This window comes from Staurois parvus, unplaced genomic scaffold (assembly GCF_062004578.1).
Source record: "Staurois parvus isolate SC_StPar_1 unplaced genomic scaffold, SC_StPar_1.0 ptg000059l, whole genome shotgun sequence".
Taxonomy (NCBI): Eukaryota; Metazoa; Chordata; class Amphibia; order Anura; family Ranidae; genus Staurois; species Staurois parvus.
Window position 1 is genome coordinate 12774398 of NW_028317855.1, and position 23106 is coordinate 12797503.

The following is a 23106-nucleotide window of genomic DNA, read 5'->3' on the forward strand; positions in this document are numbered from 1 at the left end:
GTACAGTGTCAGTGCTTTTTTTTAGCACTGATCACTGTATTGGTGTCACTAGGGATTTCAGTGGCACCAAGTCAGTTCCCCCCATTGTCAGAATGTCTGCCGCAGTCCCGCTGGAAGTCGCTGATCACCGCCATTACTAGTAGAAAAAAAATAATTCCACTATACCACCATTTGTAAACACTATAACTTTTATGTAAACCAATTAATTTATACTATTATAGTATTGGGATTTTTTTGAACCAAGACATGTAGCAGAATACATTTTGGCCTAAATTTATAATGAAATTTGATTTTTACATTTTTTTCTACTGGACATGTTTAATAGCAAAAAGAAAATAAATAGTTTTTTCTCATAATTGTCGTTTATTGGTATTTTTATAGCACAAAAAATAAAAAACGCAAAGGCGATCAAATACTACCGAAAAAAAGCTCAATTTGTGGGAAAAAAGGACGTAAATTTCATTTGGGTGCAGCATTGCATGACTGCGCAGTCATCAGTTAAAGTAACACAGCGTCTTAACACATAAAATGGCCTGGTCAGGAAGGGGGGTAAATCCTCAGGAGGGCAAGTGGTTAATGTCAGGCTCTACCCAGATGCCTGACCGGCAGCTGTTTCAGTGTGCAGAACCAGCTGCCCCCACCGCCTTCACAGCCCCGTGCAAAGGTGATTGCTGGAGGGGCAGAGCAGAGAGCCGGTGACTGACAGCCACCAACTCTCTGCTCACTGAAGACTGGGAACTGAGCAATCAGTAGTCTTTGATCGCTCAGTTCTCAGTGTAGAAGTGGCAGGGGACATATGCAGCATTGAACTGATACTGAATAAACCTAGGTGAGTATGAATGTTTGTTTTTTCATATCCTACACTTTTCTTTACATTTTGCATTTCCTACTGACGTCAATGAACTTTGCTGAAATTCTCCAATGTTGCTGAAGTTTTGGGAAGGTATAGTACTCAGAGATCCTAATTACAGAGCTGTATACAGTAAATGTCCTAGAAAGGGAAACTGTCAGCACATACACTTACCTCTCAGCTGTCCCTGATTTGGAGGAACTATCTCTATATATTGGAACCAAATCCCTCTGTCCCTTGTTACCCCTCAAATGTCCCTCTTCCTGGTCTGAGGTAAAGACCTATAAAAAAATACACAATAGCGATATATTTCAGGTGAAACTGCATGTACATTTGTCCTGTGTGAATAGAAACAAAATCAAATGTTACTAAGCTATTTTCTCTTCAGGTTGAATGTTATTCATTCCCAAAGAATAAATTGAATCAGGAAAATACTGCATTATGGCCACTAGATGGAGCTGATGATCATAATATTATTTAATATAATTGTCAGCTCCATCTAGTGGCCATAATGAGGTATTTTCTTGATTCGCTCTATGAATGAATAATATTTGACCCAGAGAGAAAATAGTCCAATAACATTCAATGTGGTCCCATTCACACAGAACAAATACACCCAAAATCAAAAGTCTTAGAATTAACTAAACCTCTTATGCAACCCCTAAGTGAATGTATATTGTCATTCTGGGTAAATATGTGTGGGTTAACCGCTTCAGCGCCACCCTATAGCAGAAATACTGCTACAGTGTGGCACGGTTGTGCAAAATCAGGTATATATACGTGATTTTTCAGTTCCGGGTAGGGGGCCCTACCTGTGCCACCATTCGCGGCCTCGGCTCTCAATAACCGGGTCCCGGCCGGTGATTGCTCGCCGGCATCCGGTGATCGCCAAGTATCTCCGATGGGGGAGAGACCTGTGCATAAACAACACAAATCTCTCCCGTCAGCTCCTGCACACTGCTTTGTATGGCTTTGCATAGAAGACCCATACAAAGCAGTGTGTTTACAATGAAGCACACACACAGCACACAGTTAACCCTTTGATCACCCCAGATGTTAACCCCTTCGTGACATTAGAACAGTTTCAGTGCTTCTTTTTAGCACTGATCACTGTATTGGTGTCACTGTGGATGTCAGTGACACCAAGTTAGTTCCCCCCAGTGTCAGAATTCCCGCCGCAGTCCCACTATAAGTCGCTGATCGCGGTCATTACTAGTAAAAAAAGTTTTTTAAATTCCATTATCTATACCACCATTTTTAGATGCTATAACTTTCATGTAAACCAATTATTTACACATATTGGGATTTTTTTTTTAGCAAAGACATGTAGCAGAATACATTGTGGCCTACATTTATGACAAAATTAGATTTTTAAAATTGCTGTACTGGACATGTTTAATAGCAAAAAGTAAAAAATATTGTTTTTTTCTCAACATTGTCGGGTTTTTTTTGTTTATAGCACAAAAAATAAAAACCGCACAGATGATCAAATACCATAAAGAAAGCTCTATTTGTGGGAAAAAAAGGAAGTAAATTTAATTTGGGTGCAGTGTTGCATGACCGCGCAATTGTCAGTTAAAGTAACTCAGCGCTGTATCACAAAAAATGGCCTGGTCAGGAAGGGGGGTAAATCCTCAGGAGAGCAAGTGGTTGATATAACTATTTTTTGTGTGTTCATTCTTTATGGTGTATATTATTGGGGAGGGTGTTCCTTGACCACATAGTTTACTAAAGGTGCCCACCCCTTCCCTTTCTCCCAGAAGATTGTAAGACATTCACACAATTGATGACAAATGTATATATACAGTCCACTTCACTCCCTGTCTTAACCCCGTTACTAAAACATGCTCTTTCCTGAATGGGGAATTCATCAATATGTAATTATACCGCGACCTATTTGAAAGGCCTCTCTACTCGCTAGGCTATGCGAACTTTCTCTTCCTGTCCCTAGTACAGGAGCCATCTTCTAGAAGCCTTATACTATTATAAGGATAGGCTTTAGCCATAGAAAAATGGCCGCCGTTCAGGTCGTTTTACACTATGGAATGGAGACACAAGTTGCTGCCAATTCCCAGCCATCTTGCCCCCAAGTGTATGACAGACGCTAGGTGGGGAATGGCTTCACCAATGAAGACATTACAGAGAGAAGCCCGCCTGTCATAGTTGTGGGAAGATTTGGCGCCCCATGTGCTGGCGCTGAGGAGATCTGGGATTCCTGTCATCATGGAGAATATCAAAGCCAAGTTCGTGTCTCAGAAGATCAGTAAGACCCGCTGGCGCCCGGAGCCGGCCTCCTCTCTGCAGCAGCCGGACCTGTTCGCTGCTGGTTCCTGGGACAATGAGGTGAGTATGGCCGGAGACTGGACACAGTGACTGGGGAGAGCTGCACAGAAAACTGGGCGCCTGATATAGACAGCAATGGATTCTCCAGTTTTACCCTGACAGACATTGGGGACCAGCCAGCAAAAAGCATCGCCCTATACAGTGCCTTGAAAAAGTATTCATACCCCTTGAAATGTTCCACATTTTGTCATGTTACAACCAAAAACGTCAATGTATTTTATTGGGATTGTATGTGATAGGCTGACACAAAGTGGCACATAATTGTGAAATGGAATAAATATCTGAAAAGTGTGCCATACATTTGTATTCAGCCCCCGAGTCAATACTTCGTAGAACCACCTTTCACTGCAATTACAGCTGCAAGTCTTTTTTGGGGATGTCTCTACCGGCTTTGCACATCTAGAGTGACATTTTTGCCCATTCTTCTTTGCAAAATAGCTCAAGCTCTGTCAGATTGGTTGGAGAGCATCTGTGAACAGCAATTGTCAAGTCTTACCACAGATTCACAATTGGATTTAGGTCTGGACTTTGACTGGGCCATTCTAACACATGAATATGCTTTGATCTAAAGCATTCCATTGTAGCTCTGGCTGTATGTTTAGATTTGTTGTCCTGCTGGAAGGTGAACCTCCGCCCCAGTCTCAAGTCTTTTGCAGACTTCAACAGGTTTTTTTCTAAGACTGCACTGTATTTGGCTCCATCCATTTTCCGATCAACTCTGACCAGCTTCCCTGTCCCTGCTGAAGAAAAGCATCCCCATAACATGATGCTGCCATTACCATGTTTCACAGTGGGGATAGTGTGTTCAGGGTGAAGTGCAGTTTAGCATTTTGCTTTTAGACCAAAAAGTTCAATTTTGGCCTCATCTGACCAGAATAGAAGCCACATGGCTTCTCTCAAACTGCAATGGGACTTCTTATGGCTTTCTCCTTGCCACTCTTCCATAAATGCCAGATTTGTGGAGAGCACGACTAGTAGTCATCGTATGGACAGATTCTCTATCCTGAGCTTTGGATCTCTGCAGCTCCTCCAGAGTAACATGGGCCTCTTGGTTGCTTCTCTGATTAATGTTCTCCTTACCCAGCTTGTCAGTTTAGGTAGACAGCCATGTCTTGGTAGGTTTGCAGTTGTGCCATACTCTTTCCATTTTGGGATGATGGATTGAACAGTGCTGCATGAGATGTTCAAAGCTTGGGATAATTTTTTTCTAACCTAACCCTGCTTTAAACTTTTTCACAACGTTATCCCTGACCTATCTAGTGTATTCCTTGGCCTTCTTCATGCTGTTTGTTCACTAATGTTCTCTAACAAACCTCTGAGGGCTTCACAGAACAGCCGTATTTATATTGATATTAAATTGCACACAGGTGGACTCTATTTACTAATTTAGGTGACTTCTGAAGGCAATTGGTTCCACTAGATTTTAGTTAGGGGTATCAGAGTAAGGCTTCATGTACATGAGCAGCTCCTAAACTCAAGTTTAGGAGCTTTTGGCATGTTTTTGTGAGGTTAAACCTCCCTCTCCTGAACTCGAAAGAATCGCGTTCAGTATAGGAATGTTTTGACCATCAACCGTGGGAAAACGTGGCAACCACGGTACCCTTAAGGAGACTGAATACAAATGCATGCCACACTTTTCAGATAGTTATTTGTAATTATGTAATTTATCATTTTCCTTCCACTTCACAATTATGTGCCACTCTGTGTTGGTCTATCACATCAAATCCCAATAAAATACATTTATGTTTTTGGTTGTAACATGACAAAATGAGGAAAATTTTAAGGAGTATGAATACTTTTTCAAGGCACTGTAGATTCACTTTCCTCCTATTGTTAATATAACATACTACTGCTTATGGAAGATCCACTCAGGCCATACTCCCATTCTGTATGATGCTGGCTTAGGGCCCATTCACACTACATTGCACATAAATAAGAGCCTCCAGTGCATTGCCTTTTTGCACATTTCCATGTGCATGTTATGGACATTTTTTCTGTGTATGGTTTTTTTTTTTTTTTTTAAGACTTGTTTCCTCTGACCTATTGTTGTGGGTAATAGCCGTGTTTTGACGTGTTTACCGGTTGACACAGAGAAGCATAACCTTCTGGCGTAAACATGGCACATAGAAAACTATTTGTTTTTTTTTTTCATTTTGGATAGAGTAAGGGAGGGTTATAACCACTGTCAGTTTTTTTTTGCCATCCTTGTTCCATTGAGATTTCTCTTCACTTCCTGTCCCATAGCCTAAACATAAGATGAGAGGAAATCCCTCTAACTTGAGGATATCCCTGGTTGTAACCAGATCTAGTGACCCCGTTGGGAGATTTCCCCTCTACTCTTGTTCTGGGGACAACCAAAAATTTGGGATTTTCTTTTGCTTTCATGTTTGATGGTAAAGGTAAACAGGACAAACAGAGAGGGTGAATCTTCCAAACTGGGACATAGACAGCAATAAAAACTGGCAGGGGTACTAATCCCTCTTCTTCACTCCATCCAAAGCAAAAAAGTGTTTTGCCTTTAGTTATACTTTAATGTCTTTCTAAAGCCAAAACATTTTTTACCTTGATGCATTCACTGCATTAAAGTAAAAAAAAAAAACGTTTTATTGCTGTCTGAGGGGGGAGAAGATATCCAGCACTGTGTATGGCTGCATCTCATCAACTCTCTTCCTCTTTATTTACTTATTTATTACAGGTGCTTATATAGCACTGTCAATTTGCGCAGCGCTTTATGTATGTATTGTACATTCACATCAGTCCCTAACCCTCAAGGGGCGTACAATCTAAAGTCCCTAACTTACATTCATACATACACATACTAGGGCCAATTTAGACAGGATTCAATTAACCTACCCACCAGTCTTTTAAGTGTGGGTGGAAACCGGAGTACCCAGAGGAATCTCATGCAGGCACAGGGAGAACACGCAAACTCCAGGCAGGTGGTGCTGTCGTTGGGATTTGACCCTAGTACTGCCAGGTGAAAGTGAAAGCCACTGTACTGCCGCACATAAGACATGGTCATTGGCTCCTGCTGCTGTCAATCAATTGCAATGAGGAGGGGGTGGAGCTAAACCCCTGGGTATGTTTATGGAGCGCGGCTCCATAGACACACAGCTTGGGAGAGTGTATGCACTGCGTGACTCCATAGCAAACAGCTTGTTATGGGGGCATATGAAGAAAAGTAGGAGCCAAGATCACCAGTAGGAGACCCCAGAAGAGGAGGTTCGGGGCTGCTCTATGCAAAACCATTGCACAGAGCAGGTGAGCATAAAATTTTTATTTTTAATTAAAAATGATTTTACCGTTTTATTGTCACTTTTAACATTTAGAAGATCTACTTCTGGACATTGTTGTCCTGCTTGGGTGATTGAGATTTCCTGTATAGTGCCATCAACCTACTAGTTGGTGTGCACTGTAGAACAGTTTTCTTCCTCAACCTTTTTACACGAAGGAACCCTGGAACTAACTTTTAAGGCTCAGGGACCCCCTACTAATAATTAGGTCTCATTCACACGGCTATATAAATGTTACTGATGTTATTACATGTTTTCTAAGAGAAAAGTTCTTCCGTAATGATCAGTAAAATACTTGCACATAAAGACGCATATATGTGCATAATTTGTTTTTATGTTAATGATATTTTAATCCTTTGTTTAGATTTAATTTATGCTCCTACAAACACATATACATGCATTTATACGCATAAGCACATTTTCTTAGATGCAGATTTTTGGATTCTATGTTACGGATCTGAAAGCCGCTCATGTTTATGCACCTGTGTGAATGACTCCATTGAAAACAATGCAGCTGCATTGGGGTCTTTTTTTTTTTTTTTTTCCCGGCTGTGTGACTGAAGCCTTGCTATATCAGTTTACAGTACATTAGTGTAATGGTCAGTTAGAAGAATGCTCCTTGAAGTGGCTGTCATTGTGAAGATTTCCCTCTTTAGGGCTCATGCACATGAGCCGAAAAAAATGCCACTGCCAGGGGTGTCTGGCTTTTTTTTTTTTGCCCATAAACAGAACTGCAAATTATTTAATGTGGCCATGCATGTGCAGGTGTTTGTGTGTATTTATGCACAGCATTCAGGGGCATAGAAAAAAATTCCCAAAAGTTGCATTTAGAGAAGCATAATTTACACACATACATTCATAAATGCATCTACATGTACACATACTTAAATTCTAGTGACTAGAATAAACAAATATTCTAGCCAATAGAATGGCTCATACACTTAAAAATGCCATGTGCCTGTAAATGCAGATAAAGACACACAAATACAAGCATGGCAAATTTGCAAGATTGGAGGTATTTTGTCTGCCAACTTCTGGAAGCATACCTGTGTGCATGAGGCCTTACATTTAGCTAAAAAGGTCCTTGTTGGTCGTGATTACTTATCTGAGAGATGGAATTTGCTCATTGCTCAAAGAACCCCTAGCAGCTTATGGAGAAACCCTAGGGTTCCATAGAACTTTCATTGGGAAAGGCTGCTGTAGAGTGACAAGTCCAGAAATGCAGTTGATTATAGTTAAAGAAGAGTAATATTTATGCCATATGCATGTTAATAGGGAATATATTTTCCATAAAGAAATTCTGAATCTACTATTGATCCCCCTGTTCTAATATGATTCTATGGTCATAACGTTTCTCAATTATGTGTTTTAGGAAAACAAAGTGTCCATATGGTCCACTGGAGAATTTGGAGCAATTAATATGGATGAAGATTACGTAGCAGATATAAAATTGCTGTGTGAGATCAGACACAAAGGCGATGTAACAGACCTGCAGGTATCATCACTTCTACACTGTGTTCAGATCATCTGTATTGGGGAAATATAAAGTACAATTTAGTGCTGCTCAGGTTTACAGGAGGTGACAAAAACCAAATGCAAAAAAAACTAACTTGACTTTATTGCTGAGCACCGGGCAGAAACTGTATTATTTTACATATATGTACAAATGCTTCTGTACCTTTAAATAATTTGTTGGTCTTACAGTGCATAGTTCTCTTGCCTGTCAGATACCCAGCCTTCTTTGTTCAGTGAAGAACCCTCTGCCCCTCTCATATCCTGTTTACAAGACCCGTGGCTGATATGCCCTCTATCTCCTCAGCCACTGGTCTTGTACAATCCCCACTGTAGTTCTTTGTGAAGTCGGTGGAGATGTAATCATGTTGCTGCACGGTGCAGTGGGTGGACCCAGGAGTCTCAGACTCCCATTCTGATCCACCCACTGGGCTGTGTAGTTAGCTGGTCTGTCCCGCCTCCTGTGACCTCACACATTTACAAACACTAAGATGTGTTCAGCTCACAGAAAGTGCCCTTCATCACACCCAAATCCAATAATACTCTGTGAGGAGACAATGTACAATGTGCTAACCTAAAATAGTAAGAGACTGCAGAGCAGGGCACAGCGATGTAGGTGGGTGGAGTCACAAGCCTACGAATAGCACACTTCTTAATCTACTTCACACACCCACAGTCCCGCCCACTCAGACTCTAAATCCCAGGGCATGATGGGATGTTTAGTCTGCGTAAGCTGCAATAAACACTAACACGAAGTGATGTCACCACTTCTAAAATATCTCCTCCTGGGGATTGAGGAAGCTTCTGTGTAAAATGATGACATCACCGCTTTTTAAACAGTAAGTATTAAACAAAATGTGCAGTGTTGATCAAAATCATGTCAGCAGTTTTGCTTAACAGTCTATACAGGGCTATTGTACAGAATTAATTATCATCCCGAAGTTCTTCTTTAAATTGTCAAATATTGAAAAACTGCTTTTGTAAAGCCTTATCAATTCACTGATAAGCAGCACTGAAATGAACTCTTGACTTTTTGTATCTGTAGATGTGCAGATTCTATAGCCCGTGTGCTTTAACTTTTTGTTGTCCCTGAGCTCCCTATTGCGCACGTCAGGATGGCTGCACAGTGCTTCAGCCTGTCATTGCCCAATCAATGCATTGTAGAGGTGCACACTTGCTGTAAAATAATCATCCATTCAAGAAATGGGGCTTGCAGCTTTGAAAGACTGTATATTCTAACATATAAGAGCTGTCCTGCCCTGATAGGTTCCCTTTGTGTATTTTTTAAAAGTAGATAGTTTGATTTTATTGATAGTTTTACTTTATAGAGAAACTATATTGATTTGGGTTTAAAGGTTGCCAAACCAAAAACTTTGTTTTGGATAGATTGGGACTGGATAGTCTTTTTTACTGCTATCCAAGGCTCTGCTATAGGCATTTCTCATCATTTGCTATTGTGGTGTTATACAAATTGAAAGCTGGCCATATGCTGTGCGAAGTTTGTCTAGTGAGTTGCCCTGTCTGCCAGGTTCTGTGTGAACAATTGATTTTTGTTAAAGGAGCCTTTTGGAAAACATTTTGGTTGAACAACGGCTGCATCCAATTTTTACAGCTGGCAAAACTACAAGAGCTGCAGCGGGAGATGTGTTCCTTTGCTTTGTATAGCATAGGTGAAGGAATTAATTTTTTCATTCATCTCAGATGACACCAAGATTATCACATAAATTTTAAATATCTCATAAAATTAGATGTAAATAAGTGTAAAGATAAAAATAGTTCTGAAGATAAAATTTGATCAAAAATAAATTGTACATAAATGTAAAGCAAGACTATTTGGCATTTGGCACATATTAATATTTTTGCATATAGAGGAAAAGCAGCCACTGCAAAAGCTATATTCATAACAAAATTTATGAAAGCAACTGAACTGATTAATTCCTACAGTAGTTATATTTGTATCAGAGTTGCCAGAAAAGTTTTTATATCTAACATAAAACATACCAGCTTGTGGCACAGATAAAAACATACCTCATCACAGGAAAACATTTGAAACCATGACCACACAGTTCTGTATCAGATGATAAATCATAGCAAAAGTTTCTGTCATATTATGTCTCGTTCACACGGGACATGCGTTTGTGGAGGGTTCAGGTTTACTTGCACGGGGATGCTCAAGGGGTTCCTTGCATCCCCGTGTAGGCAGTTACATTGATTTCAATTGGGACGCCACATCAGCACAGACACTGCTCCCAATCTGATATCCATGCGGGGGCCAGTGCACAGCCCCAAATGCACACTGGGTCATGAACCCACACAGATGTCAGATTGGGAGCCTCGTCTGTGTAGCTGTAGCGTGCCAGTTGGCATCAGTGGGACTACCTACACAGAAATGCACGGTATACCTCTCCATCCCCATGCAGGTAAACATAGTCTCCCTCAGATGTACACTTCAGTATGAACTATGTCAACGAAACAGTAATATATTCGTAAATAGAACAAAACCAGATTATTAAATGTAATATAGGTCATTTTTACAATCTAGTGAATGATACTGAAGTCGTGCCTAGGCATCTGCTTAAGGATGCGTTTTCCTTGTTGATATTGAGAATAACATTTACTTGTTGTATGAATGACACCTATCACAGTAATAGCCGATATTTTAGATGCAGCTCCCTCCTGCATGGTCAAACTACATGGAAATTGTGTCTCAGTATGCAGCAGTGTGAAAGGGCCCTCAGAGTCAGTGTAGCAGATCTCAGAAGTATTGGAATATAGATATTCTGGCAAACAAAAAAATAATCTTTGTATCTCAATATGTTAGCAGAGATTGTCTGATCTCTTCCTACATCTGCTGGTAAACCTCTCTCAAAGGAAAGAATGTATTGGGATTTTCTAAGAAAAGGTAGTGCAGAAAATGTCTTTATGCATTTCCTTTTTCCATAGGCATTAGCTTGCATACTTGTTCATTGTTGGCATAAATGTTTCTGAAGAACTTTGGTTGTTTAGACTGTGCTTGCATGTCTGATCACCATCTGATGGTTGCAGGCACTTTCAAGATCCCAGTAGTTCATTAGATATAAGATGATGGCTGGGCAAACAATCAGTATGGATGCATTTACATGGCAGTTTAGCTGCAGATAGTTTTCCGTGTTCAAAGGCAGCTTAACACTGCCTCTGGTCATAGTAACACTCTGTGGCACGGCTGAAATTCCACAGAAACACCAACCCTGAACCCACATTAGCTTCATCCAGGGTAATCGGAGGCTATATTTGCATGTAACTACTCTCATAAACTGAGCAGGTCATTCCTGGCCTACAACCCCCGTTTCTGATTAGTGATGAATTCAGAGGATGCCCAAGCTCACTTCTAATCACAGACAATGCCTATACAGTGTTTCTCATAGTTGCTGCGAGATTAAACCTGACCTCATTTGTCTTAAAGTTTTTAGATCAAGAAAGAATTGTGACGGCATCATCAACTGGAAAAGTATCAATCTTTCGTCACCATCAGACAAATGAGGTAACCTCCTCCTAAAAGTAGTTTTGCTGTTTTTGTTTCCTTTTTTTTTTTCTTCTCTTCCATTTTACTCTTTTATACTGTATTCTTTGAAATGCTCATTTTAATTTACAACTGTTGTAACCTTTTTGTATCTTACAGAGCTAATAAAAATCTAATTAAACTAATTGAAACTTTGGAATGAAAAAAAAACCTGCTAGTGCAAAGGTCATATTAGCGGGCCTGTGTCACCTTTTTTAAAAATATAATATAATGGCTTGTGTTTTGAAGGAAGAATGTAATACTTTTCTCAAGAACTGTTCAGGGCAAGATATACACTATATTTCCAAAAGTATTTGGACACCCCTCCAAATCATTAGATTCTGGTGTTCCTATCACCTCCATGGCAACAGGTGTATACAATCAAGCACCGAGGCATGCAGACTGCTTCTACAAACATTTGTGGAAGAATGGGTACCGTGATAGGTTGCCACCTGTGCAGAAAGTCCATCCTTGAAATTTCCTTACTACTAAATATTTCATGGTCAACTGTTAGTGCTATTATAACAAAGTGGAGGCAACTGGAAAAAACAGCAACTCTGTTGGCCATATGTGGTAGGCCACATATAATGACAGAGCAGGGTCAGCGCATGCTCAAGCGCAGAAGTCGCCAACTGTTTGCAGAGTCAATAGCTAAAGACCTCCAAACTTCATGTGGCCTTCAGATTAACACAACAGTGCGTAGAGAGCTTCACGAATGGGTTTTCATGGCTGAGCAGCTGCATCCAAGCCTTACATCACCAAGTGCAATTCAAAGCATCAGATGCAGTGGTGTAAAGCATGTTGCCACCACACTCCAGAGCATTGGAGACAGGGCTTGACAAATTTGCTTTGAATCTAGGAGCCAGCTAAAAAAAAGTTAAGAGCCAGGTGAGGGGGCAGTGTCACAGGAGGGGGGTCAGCAAGACCGATGGGAGCCAGCGGGACAGGAGGGGGAATTGTCATGGGAGGGGACAGGCGTCACAAGAGGGGAGCAGTGCAATAGGTTCACCTTGAGTACATGTGACAGACATGGAAGGGTCTGGAGAAGCCATGGCAAACGTTATGCTGCCTGTAACATTGTTCAGCTTGACCGTTTTGGTGGTGGGTCAGTGATGGTCTGGGGAGGCCTATCCATAGAGGAACACACAGACTTCTACAGGCTAGAGAATGGCACCCTGACTGCCATTAGGTATCAGGATGAAAACCTTGGACCCATTCTCAGACCGTACGCTGGTGCACAACAATGCCCGGCCTCGTGGCGAGAGTATACAGGCAGTTTCTGAAGGATGAAGGAATTGATAGCATTGAATGGCCCCCACGCTCACCTGACCTAAATCCAATAGAACACCTCTGGGATAATATGGGCTGGTCCATCCGGCGCAGCCAGGTTGCACTTCTGACTGTAAAGGAGCTCAATGATGCACTGGTCCATCTTTGGGAGGAAATACTCCAGGACACCATCCGTCTCATTAGGAGCATGGCCCGATGTTGTCAGGCATGCATACAACCACATGGGGGCCATACAAACTACTGAGTACCGTTTTGAGTTGCTGTAATGACATTTCAGCAGAATGGACTCGTTTGCTGCATCATTTTTTTCACTTTGATTTTTGGGGTGTCTTTGAATTAAGTCCTCTGTAGGTTTATCACTTTCATTTCCATCAAACAATGGGGCATCCTTACGTACCTAATGCATTACCCAGTCCATATCAGTATAGATATCCAGCATGATATTTTTCTCCATTGAGATCTGATGTGTTTTCAAAGTGTCCCTTTAATTTTTTTGAGTGTGTGTCTTGACAAATTTGCTTTTGAATCTAGGTCAGGTGACAGGATGGGGGCAGCAAGACTTGTGGGAGACAGTGGGACAGGAGGGGGAATTGTCATGGGGGGGGGGGGGAGCGTCACCAGAGGGGGCAGTGGGACAGCTCTCTCCTGTCCAGCAGTGGCTCGTCCAGATGTCCGCCTGGTTGTTGTGGTTGGTTGGGGGGGTCGGCACTGTACTGGGGTTGTCCACTATCGCACAGGTGGCGGGACTTGGGGGCCCCGGTGACTCCGGTCCTCTGGTAGGGAGCACCGCCTCAGTTGAAAGTGGCATTGATGGGCTCTGTGGTATGGACGGTGCGGGAGGCCGCGTCCTCCACTTTCTGGGCCCAGGGAGGGGGGTCCTGCAGTGTTCTCTAGGGGGCTTGCTTTCCTGGAGTTGTGCAGCTCTGTTTTCTACCGGTGCATGGAATGCTGGGTTTCACTCTGGGGCGGGGCACAGATGCCCGCCGAGGACATGGGGTGGGAGATAGCTGACGGGTGTCCAAGCGCCATATTTGATCCCTGCAGATTTTGTAGGTTTGCCCACTTACAGAGAAATGAAGGGTCTATAATTTTTATCAAAGGTGTATCTTAATTGGTAGAGACAGACTATCGACCAAAAATCAAGAAAAAAAAACAAATGTTATAAATTGAATCGCAGTTCAGTGAGTAAAATAAGTATTTAATCCCCAAGCAAAACATGACTTAGTACTTTTGAAGAAACCCTTGTTGTCAAGCACAGAGGTAAGACGTTTCTTGTAGTTGGTTACCAGGCTTGCACACATCTCAGGAGGGATTTAGGTCTACTCTTCTTTACAGATCTTCTCTAAATCCTTAAGGTTTCTTGGCTGTTGCTTGGCAACTCGAAGTTTCAGCTCCCTCCATAAATTTTCTATAGGATTAAGGTCTGGAGACTGGCTAGGCCACTCCATGACCTTAATGTGCTTCTTATTGAGCCACTCCTCAGATAAAGTGTGGGACTTAAAGTGGTTGTAAACCCTTACATATACCCAGTGAAATGACTGATGAAACAAATCCTCCTACGTAAGTTGTACCTGTTCATTTGCAGTGTTCTTTTCTCTACAGACATTCAAAGTCCAGAATTTTATAAAGCTTGTCTGAGCTGTCGGGGGGGAAAAAAAAGGAGGCGAAGAGCTGAAATTGCACTCTGCAGAGCTCAGTGAGGAGAGCTCTGAGAGCTGATTGGAAGGAAGAGACCCCCCCCCTCCACACAGCTCACAGGAACAGAGCTGAGGCTGTCAATAACTGTGTCCCGTCACCTTTTTTCTCTTGATGTCAGGAAAACTTGTCAGAAGTGACTCATACAGATAGCAAAGGAACATGGCAGCGGACAGAAATGACACTTGGTGATCTGGATTGAGACAAATACACACTATAGAGGGATATGCTTTGTGTGTATTTCATGTCTGAAGTTTATAACCACTTTAAAGCTTGTGCCTCGGCAAGTGATCTCGATGTATTATTACATTTGTCTCTGTTAAAGTATAAATAATTTTTTTAGTTGTAGATGAAATCTCCCCAATGAGACACAAATCCTTTTTGTTTTTGTTTTTTTGCTGACGGGGTTATACCCTCCCTTACTCTTTCCAAAATTGGGGAAAAAAACTTTTGCCTTTAGTTCTTTTATACTATCAGTCTCCTAACGATCCATTTAGGGATTTCTTTATCAGCCACTTCAGTTCCCATTACTTGAATGTACAGGTGGTCCTAGAGTACATGTCCCTTTCCACCTGTAGTCATGAGTTATGCTCATTCAAATTTACGCTGGTCTTGAGTTCTTTAAGACAGTTCAAATGTCAGAAACTGTCAGAATTAGACAGCTTCTATTGAAATATATTTGATGTTTTTGGTATGGTAGACTAAATTTTATTAGTAATGAAACATTTCATTTGTATATTCAAAATTTTGTGGCTTTTTTTTCTCTCAAGACATTATCGGAAAAGCAGAAGTGGGAGCACGCTCATCGCCATGTTGGCTCAAATGGTATAGGAGCACCCTGCACTGGTATTGTTTGCAACAGTCCAGAAATTGTCTCTGTTGGAGAGGATGGCCGAATAAATGTTTTCAGAGCTGACAGCAAAGACCTAGTCAGAACAATAGGTATGTTTGTATGATATGACCGAACTTTGATTATGTAATTAGCTTCAGCTTGGGCATACTGTTTCATTAAAGGTCATTTTCTTCTTTATGCCTTTTTTACCATATGCTTAGCTTTAATTGGCTAAGTTTGAGGCAGGTTAACTTGGAAGATAAGTGCAAATAAATGTAGGGGTGCAACAATCATGACATTTCTGTAGAAAATCTCAATCAAATACTCTATTTCTGATAAATGTAAAAAAAAATTCTTTCATGCTGTCAAAGCTGTGCAGGGCTGGGCAGAGATGATATTGCTTTAGTATGGGGAGAGAGGGAGGGGCTATGTAGGGATGGATGTAGGAAAGCTTGGTCTGTGCCAAAATGACATATGAGCCATCCTGGCACATACCCCACCTTTTCATTCCTCTCTCTATAGGCTTAACTTTTCCTGATCTTTAAGAATTGGAGCTGATGTAAATGCTGCACAAACCTTGTGTACACACTGGGCAGTTTGGAGACAGTGGAGCATTGGGACTTATGCCTATCAGCATAGTTTGTTCCATTGATTTATTTTAAAATTCAATTGTTTGTTGCAACCATGCATTTTAGTATTAAACATTGCTCATCCTTTTTAAGGGGATCTCAACTTTTTCTTTTCTTTCACCACAAATCTGATATACAGTTTAGTAAAAGGCAGCTCAGTCCTTTTTTTTTTTTTTTTATAGCCCTGATGAGAGTTTGCTTTCCAAGGAACAAAGTTAAGTGTTATTCAGGCAATCTCCTATATGAAGCTCAAATTTATTAAAATCGATGTACAGATAATGTAGCGCAAAATGTGTTTCATTTATTTCCCAGATATTTTTATATTTTCCTCATTTATATAGTGGTCCTTTTATAAAGATAACTGTGATGAACTTTATTGAAGTTTTCTATACACCCCTTTTCTTCATTGTGCAGTTCCATTACTTTACTTTTTTTTATTTGTCTCTCTTCACGCTGATATAGATAACTAGGATAAGAGAATATGTTGCACTCGGCTAACAATATTCACCCAAATGTGTGATAAATGTTGCTACCAGAAATTGATTTAAGCATCTTTTATATTCACTTCATTACTTTAGATGATGCAGACAGCAGTGCCATGCATGCAGTTACTTTTCTCCGTACCACTGAGATTTTGACTGTCAATTCCATTGGGCAGCTGAAGATGTGGGATCTTAGACAACAAGGCAATGATCCTACACAAATATTCTCTGTGTGAGTATTTATTTTAAGAGTTGAAGGGGGTAATAATAAAGTGCACCACCAATTTTTAAGTATTAAGTTTGGCGGTGAGTGAAGTATGTAAACTACACTACATTTTGTGTTCTTGGTGATTCTACTTAATGGAGCTATAACTCCATTAATTATTATTCTATAGGATTTATGTAGCGCCAACAGTTTGCTCAAGGCTTCCCCAAATAAAGGGAGACCACACAGTTACAAAGCAATTCAAGACAAGAGGTTAGGGAGGACCCTGCTTGTGACCGTTTATAATCTAAAATTGATGGGCAAGTGATGCAAAAGGTGATAACGGTTTGGGCAAAATGTTGTGTATTGCTTTATTTATTTTTATTTTTTCATTTCATTTTTTTGTTTTTTTGGGGGGAGAAGGGGGGGGGTTGCCATCTGTCTTCCATTGGGGAAATTTACAATTCACTTCCTGTCCCGTAGACAAAACAAGAAGTGAGAGGAAATCTCTGCAAATTAAGAAAATCCCTTGAAGTAACCCAGGTCACCAGAAAAAAATCTGACATTTCTGCCATTTTAAACTAAAAAATCAAAATTCTTCTTTGCAGTGTTCTGTTCCTGCAATGCAAGGGTTAGCTTTAGCTGCTCATTTAGGTCTAGGAGAGCATAAAACTATTTTACTTTACTAATCTGCTTCCTTGGCAGACAGTGATCCATCTTGTTCCAGTGGTGGACTGTCCCTCAGCATCCTCATGTCAGTGTAGGGCTGTGTGAGCAGCTAACCCTATACAGTACTGGCGTGGCCCCTGGAGGAGAAATATTGCTGAATGTTCTTCACTATTAATACCAGCAGCAGACGCTTGATGTAGTGAGTTTTCATTCTCTGCTTTCAGTGACAGCTGGGGTTTCACTTAAGGGCAGAAACCGATCTGAGTAGTTTCTGATCAGCAGATCACATGCGGGATGGAGTCTCCATTGACAAATATTGAAGCCTTCAACCTGCCAGTGAACCCTGCCACATTCAGACTGCAGAGCCATTATTTAAAGTTTAATTGAACAAAAATTAAATGTATATTGCAGCTTACCAATTGTTAAATGTGTTGGCTGTATTTATTCTAGTTTTTTTTTTTTTTTCCTTTTTTTTCATGATGATCTGACAAGTAATACTCTTCTTGGAATGGAGGACAGGCAAACGATTGATAGGTTCTTTCCCTCCATTCAGAGATCGTGTTTCATTTATAAAAACTGTAGTGCGGAGTCTGTGAACAGAGCAGCTGGGCAGAAAGGGCAGGTATAGTTTGGCACCTTTGAGTGTCTGTCACACCCCCTTAGTTCTCTCAAGCCATGCCACAATGGAAGATTGCAGGGGTGGGAGGGCATTGGAGGAGGAAGATTTTGGTGAAAGGAGGACACAGCAGCATAAGGGACACATCTTGCTGAAAGGAAGTAACGTCCTTTGTGCTATTTTTTTTTTTGTTTGTTTTAGGTAGGCTTAGGCTTTAAATCGTCAGGAGTGAAATGAAAATAAGGAAATTACATTAATCTATCTCTGGCTGATATCACACTGCCAAAGTAGAAGAAAAAAAAAACGTTACTGCTGCTCTTACTCTGAAGGGTGACTGGTTTTGTATAAGCCCTCCTTCCTGCTCCTCCCTGTAAATTGTGCAGTAGTATCCAAAAAGCAGCAATATCTTTTTGTAGAAGTGCTTTGGTAATGCAGCATTGGAAATATATACTCACCAGCTACTTTATGAGGTACACCTTGCTAGTACCGGGTTGGACCCCCTTTTGCCTTCAGAACTGGCTTAATTCTTTGTGGCAGATTCAATAATAATAATAATAGTGTTGCAAAACATTCTTCAGAGATTTCGGTCCATATTGACATGATATCATTATGCAGTTGCTGCAGATTTGTTGGCTGCACATCCATGATGCGAATCTTCTGTTTCACTACATCCCAAAGGTGCTCTTTTAGATTGAGATCTGGTGACTGTGTAGACCATTGGAATACACTGAACTCATTTGTTATGTTCAAGAAACCAGCTTGAGAGGATTTGAGCTTTGTGACATGGTGCATTATCTTTCCTCGAAGTGGGCATCAGAAGATGGTACACTGTAGTCTCAAAGGGATGGACATGGTCAGTAACAATGCTCAAGTAGGCAGTGGCACTTAAATGATGCTCAATTGGGGCCCAAAGTGTGCCAAGAAGACGCCGGTACGCAGACACTACGTGATTTTGAAGTCGACAGGAGCATTCTCTGATCTCGGCTCCCCTCAAAGCGGACGGGCCGTCTATTGGAGTCACTTCGTCCACTTCAGGCTGGTCAATTTTATTATATTTGCTACTTTGTCTCACCCAATAAAGACGCACCTTCACTAAGGTGCTTGTTTGAGCGCATTTTCCACAGCGCCTACTTTTACCAGTTCTCTTCATCATGCAAATGATTAACAAGGCAGCAGTGGTGAGCTCATGATTAACTGTTCACATGTTTCCACCTGGAGTGGCCTCTCTGCGCTCATTTGTATGAGTTTCCAAGAAAACACCCCTACACCATTACACCCCCAACACCAGCCTGAACCGTTGATATAATGCAGGATGGATTCATGCTTTTATGTTGTTTATGCCAAATTCTGACCCTACCATCTGAATGTTGCAGCTGAAATAGAGATTCGCCAGACCAGGCAACATTTTTCCAATCTTCTGTTGTCCTATTTTGGTGAGACTGTGGGAATTGTAGCCTCCATTTCCTGTTCTTAGCCGACAGGAGTGGCACCCAGTGTGGTCTTGATCTTCTTCAAGGTTCAAAGTGTTGTGTGTTCAGAGATGGTATTTTGCATACCTTGGTTGTAACGAGTGGTTGTTTGCGGGATTGTTGCCTTTCTATCATCTTGATCCAGTCTGCTCATTTTCCTCTGAGCTTTGATATCAACAAGGCATTTTCCAACAACCATGCCATATTCAAAGTTACTTAAATCCTCTTCTTCCCCATTCTGATGCTCGGTTTCAGCAAGTCGTCTTCACAATGTCTAGATGCCTAAATGTAATGAGTTGCTGCCAGGCGATTGGCTGATTAGCAATTTGTGTTGCCAAGCAATTGAACAGGTGTACCTAATAAAGAGGCCAGTGAGTGTATATTGTAAGCTGAATTCCAGGCAAAAGGATTTTGAAGTGGAACTATGCTCTCTTGTTCTCTAGCCCTATGCTTCCCTGGAGCTTTGCACCCAAAACAATCCTCAACTGTTTTAATTGGTTGGCCCAAGATAACGTCGCTCCTGCTCATGAATGGGAGTTCAGTCAATTGGCATTGACAAAATACTGCACTGAGGTGCGTATTCGGTAACGTCTGGGTTTGTAAGGCATTTAGTGCACACAAAGTGTAGTTATATTTGTGGCTTTTGAGGAATATATTTAGAAGAAGGTTTTTTGTGCTTTGAGTCCACCTTTTTAATTAGTGTGTCTTAAAAATTATGTAACAAATAATCTTTTCTGTTTTCCATTTTTATCAGAGCAAATGAGAGGGTCCCTTTACACTGCTTGGACAGGCATCCAAGTCAACAGCATGTTGTAGCAACAGGTGGTCAAGATGGCATGCTATGTATTTGGGATGTTAGACAGAGCAAAATTCCAGTATCTTTGCTTAGTGCTCACAACGCAGAAAGTAAGTTGGTAGTAGGCTTGCACCTTTAGCTTCTGTACTCATTTTAAATACAGAAAATGAAGTGCTAAAATGGGTGTCAGTTATGTAACCTACCACTTTCCATCCATTGGCTAGATTGTGTAATATTTCTGTCAATGTGTTTTCTTATAGTGTGGGAGGTCCATTTTCACCCTTCAAAACCAGATCATATATTCACATGTTCTGAAGATGGCTCTCTATGGCATTGGGATGCATCAACTGATGCTGCTGATCGACCTTCCTTTCTTCTTGGTAAGCAATATAAATTCTCTTTTGTATGAGATAAAACCAGCAAACTGGCTCATGACAATCTATTAGAGTGTGTGTATATAATACTGTATATGTGTGTGTAAAGCTACAGCATATATTTTAATATATGTAATGTTGTTAATTTTAAAGTGAGAGAGTACATAGTATTTTGTTATGGAGTCAGTTTCATTTTTGGTTTTATGTTCTTTTTTGTAAAGGGCACATTAAATCAATCAGTAATTATACAATTGTGTACTAACTTTCCACCATTCAACAAAAGTATTCTCCTGCTGTAGCCTATCTGCTTCAAGGTTCAACATGTTGTTTGCTCTGAGATGTTATTCTGCATACCTTGGTTGTAACGAGTGGTTATTTGAGTTACTTTTGCCTTTCTATCATCTAGAACTAGTCTGCCCATTCTCCTCTGACATCAACAAGGCATTTTTGTCCTCACAACTGCTGCTCACTAGATATTTTCTCTTTTTTGGACCATTCTCTGTAAAGCCTAGAGATGATGGTGCATGAAAATTCCAGTAGATCAGCAGTTTATGTACTCAGACCAGCCCATCTGGCACCAACCACCATTCCATGTTTAAAGTCACTTAAATTTTCTTTCTTTCCCATTCTGATGCTTGGTTTGAACTTCAGCAAGTTGTCTTCACCACATCTAATTGCCTAAATCCATTGAGTTGCTGCCATGTGATTGGCTGATTAGCAATTTGTATTACCAAGCAATTAAACAAGTGTACCTAATAGAGTGGCAGGTGAGTGTATGTCCCCTCCAATACCAGCTGCCTGCTTTTTCTTCCCCTTTTACAATTTTAGCATGGCAGTGCTGTCAACCCACTACAGGAAGTTAGAAGCTACCTGCATTTCTGGCAGTGTTAGGTTTTTCAGCACTTGCTACATTTTTTATGAGACATAAATGGAGAAAAGTGCATGTATCAGAGTGCTGTATTAAATATTTTTTTCAATTTTGCTTACACATAGGTTTTAAGTAAAACATTTATTATTGTGTTTATTGCACACACGCATATCATTATTTACTACCAACAGAAATCTTAACCCCTTTCAGCCTAAGGGTAAAACAAATGTTAATGCCTAAGCACAATTTTGCAACTTTGACATTTTTTTTTTTCGTTTGGTGGTAAATGGTAATGGACATCTCTGACCCAAAATAGTTTAAAAAAAAAAAAAAAAAAGTGTTTTTTTTTAAATTTAGCTGTATATTTATTGTTACCATAACCTACCACCAAAGAACAACCCAATATAAATACTCCCGCTCACAGCGAGATATGTATATGTACCCGTTGTACAGCCCATAATCAATAGTGCACATTTTGCTTTTTTTTTTTTTTCCCTTCCTAAAACACACTGATACCAATTTACATCCTGCCCAATATATACTGACCATGACCCTGGCACTGACCTAGATCAAACCTTGATCTAGGTGTTTTCTCTTTATTTTTTTGTTTATATTTTAGTATTTTTTTTTTTTTTTTTTTTTTTTTACACATTGTTTATTTTTCTCTCTGCAAGGAGAGAGATATCTTTTCTCTCCATCCACAGAGAGAGAAACACAGGGGTGGTCTTCACAGTGACTGACCACTGTGATGGCCAATCGGAGACTGATCACAGTGATCAGGTGACCCGGAACCGGGAGTTCTGGCTGCCGATCTTTAGTTTAGGTCCAGTGGGGACCCCGTACTCCGTATATATGTGTACTCTTTGCGTCACGAGGTTAAACTGAATCAACATAAATTGCACACCTAGTGGTTTTCAAAGGATTTAAATGACTTTCAGAATTCATACCTTGTGTTGACCGGAATAAATGGATAAAATGTGTGAATCCTGGCTGAAAGTTGTATGCATTAATGTGAAAACATTTTTTAAATTGATCTTTGCATGTTGTCTACTCAACCATACTCATGCATTTTTTTATTTATTTATTTTTAAATCTGTTTTTACAGGAGGAAGAGGAACTTCACATTTGTCCCGTAGTACTTTAGGACAGTCTGTTAACCAGTCATTAATGACACCTTGGCTCAGCAGTGATCCCACAAAAGGACGTCTAGAAATTACCAATCTAATGCCCTCCTACACACTATCTGTAAATAGCCTGGATGTTTTAGGTGAATACCTTGTATGTGGCACTGATTCAGAGTCCATCTACGTTTCCAAAAACCTGTTTACATAGTTTTTTGACGAAGAATAGATTGGGGTATTGCAAGACATTTTTCCTTTGATTTGTATTTTGCTGGAAGATTAAACATTTTTATAATAGTGGTCTAATCTGCAGTTCATTTCTTTTCAGTGATACCATGCTCAAAATAAGTTTTCCATTTATCCTTGAGTTAAGGATTTGCAGATGCAAGTGATGTTCCTTCAAACAAATGTAGTAAAACAATGTTTGTGATTTCATGGTTGCTACGGAAAATGGAACTTTACGAAATGGAAAGACAGCTGTAAAAGAATATCAAACTCAAGTGTGTATTTGCTACTGTTAGACT

General features: G+C 40.5%; 1 protein-coding gene across 1 annotated transcript; it reads left to right on the top strand.

Moving 5' to 3' along the window:
- Positions 1-2934: 2934 nt before the first annotated feature.
- NUP43 (nucleoporin 43) lies at positions 2935-22888 on the top strand. Its single transcript, XM_089668613.1, has 8 exons — positions 2935-3193; positions 7859-7981; positions 11441-11518; positions 15292-15463; positions 16561-16696; positions 20178-20329; positions 20480-20599; positions 22567-22888. Exons 1-8 carry the CDS (start codon positions 3074-3076, stop codon positions 22791-22793), a joined length of 1128 nt encoding a protein of 375 aa, XP_089524739.1. The 5' UTR covers positions 2935-3073; the 3' UTR covers positions 22794-22888.
- Positions 22889-23106: the final 218 nt, after the last annotated feature.

Coding starts and splice junctions, on each gene's coding strand:
- NUP43 (XM_089668613.1), top strand. CDS start 3,074: ATGGAGAATATCAAAGCCAAGTTCGTGTCTCAGAAGATCAGTAAGACC. Junction 3,194..7,858: donor CTGGTTCCTGGGACAATGAG/GTGAGTATGGCC, acceptor TATGTGTTTTAG/GAAAACAAAGTGTCCATATG. Junction 15,464..16,560: donor AGACCTAGTCAGAACAATAG/GTATGTTTGTAT, acceptor TCATTACTTTAG/ATGATGCAGACAGCAGTGCC.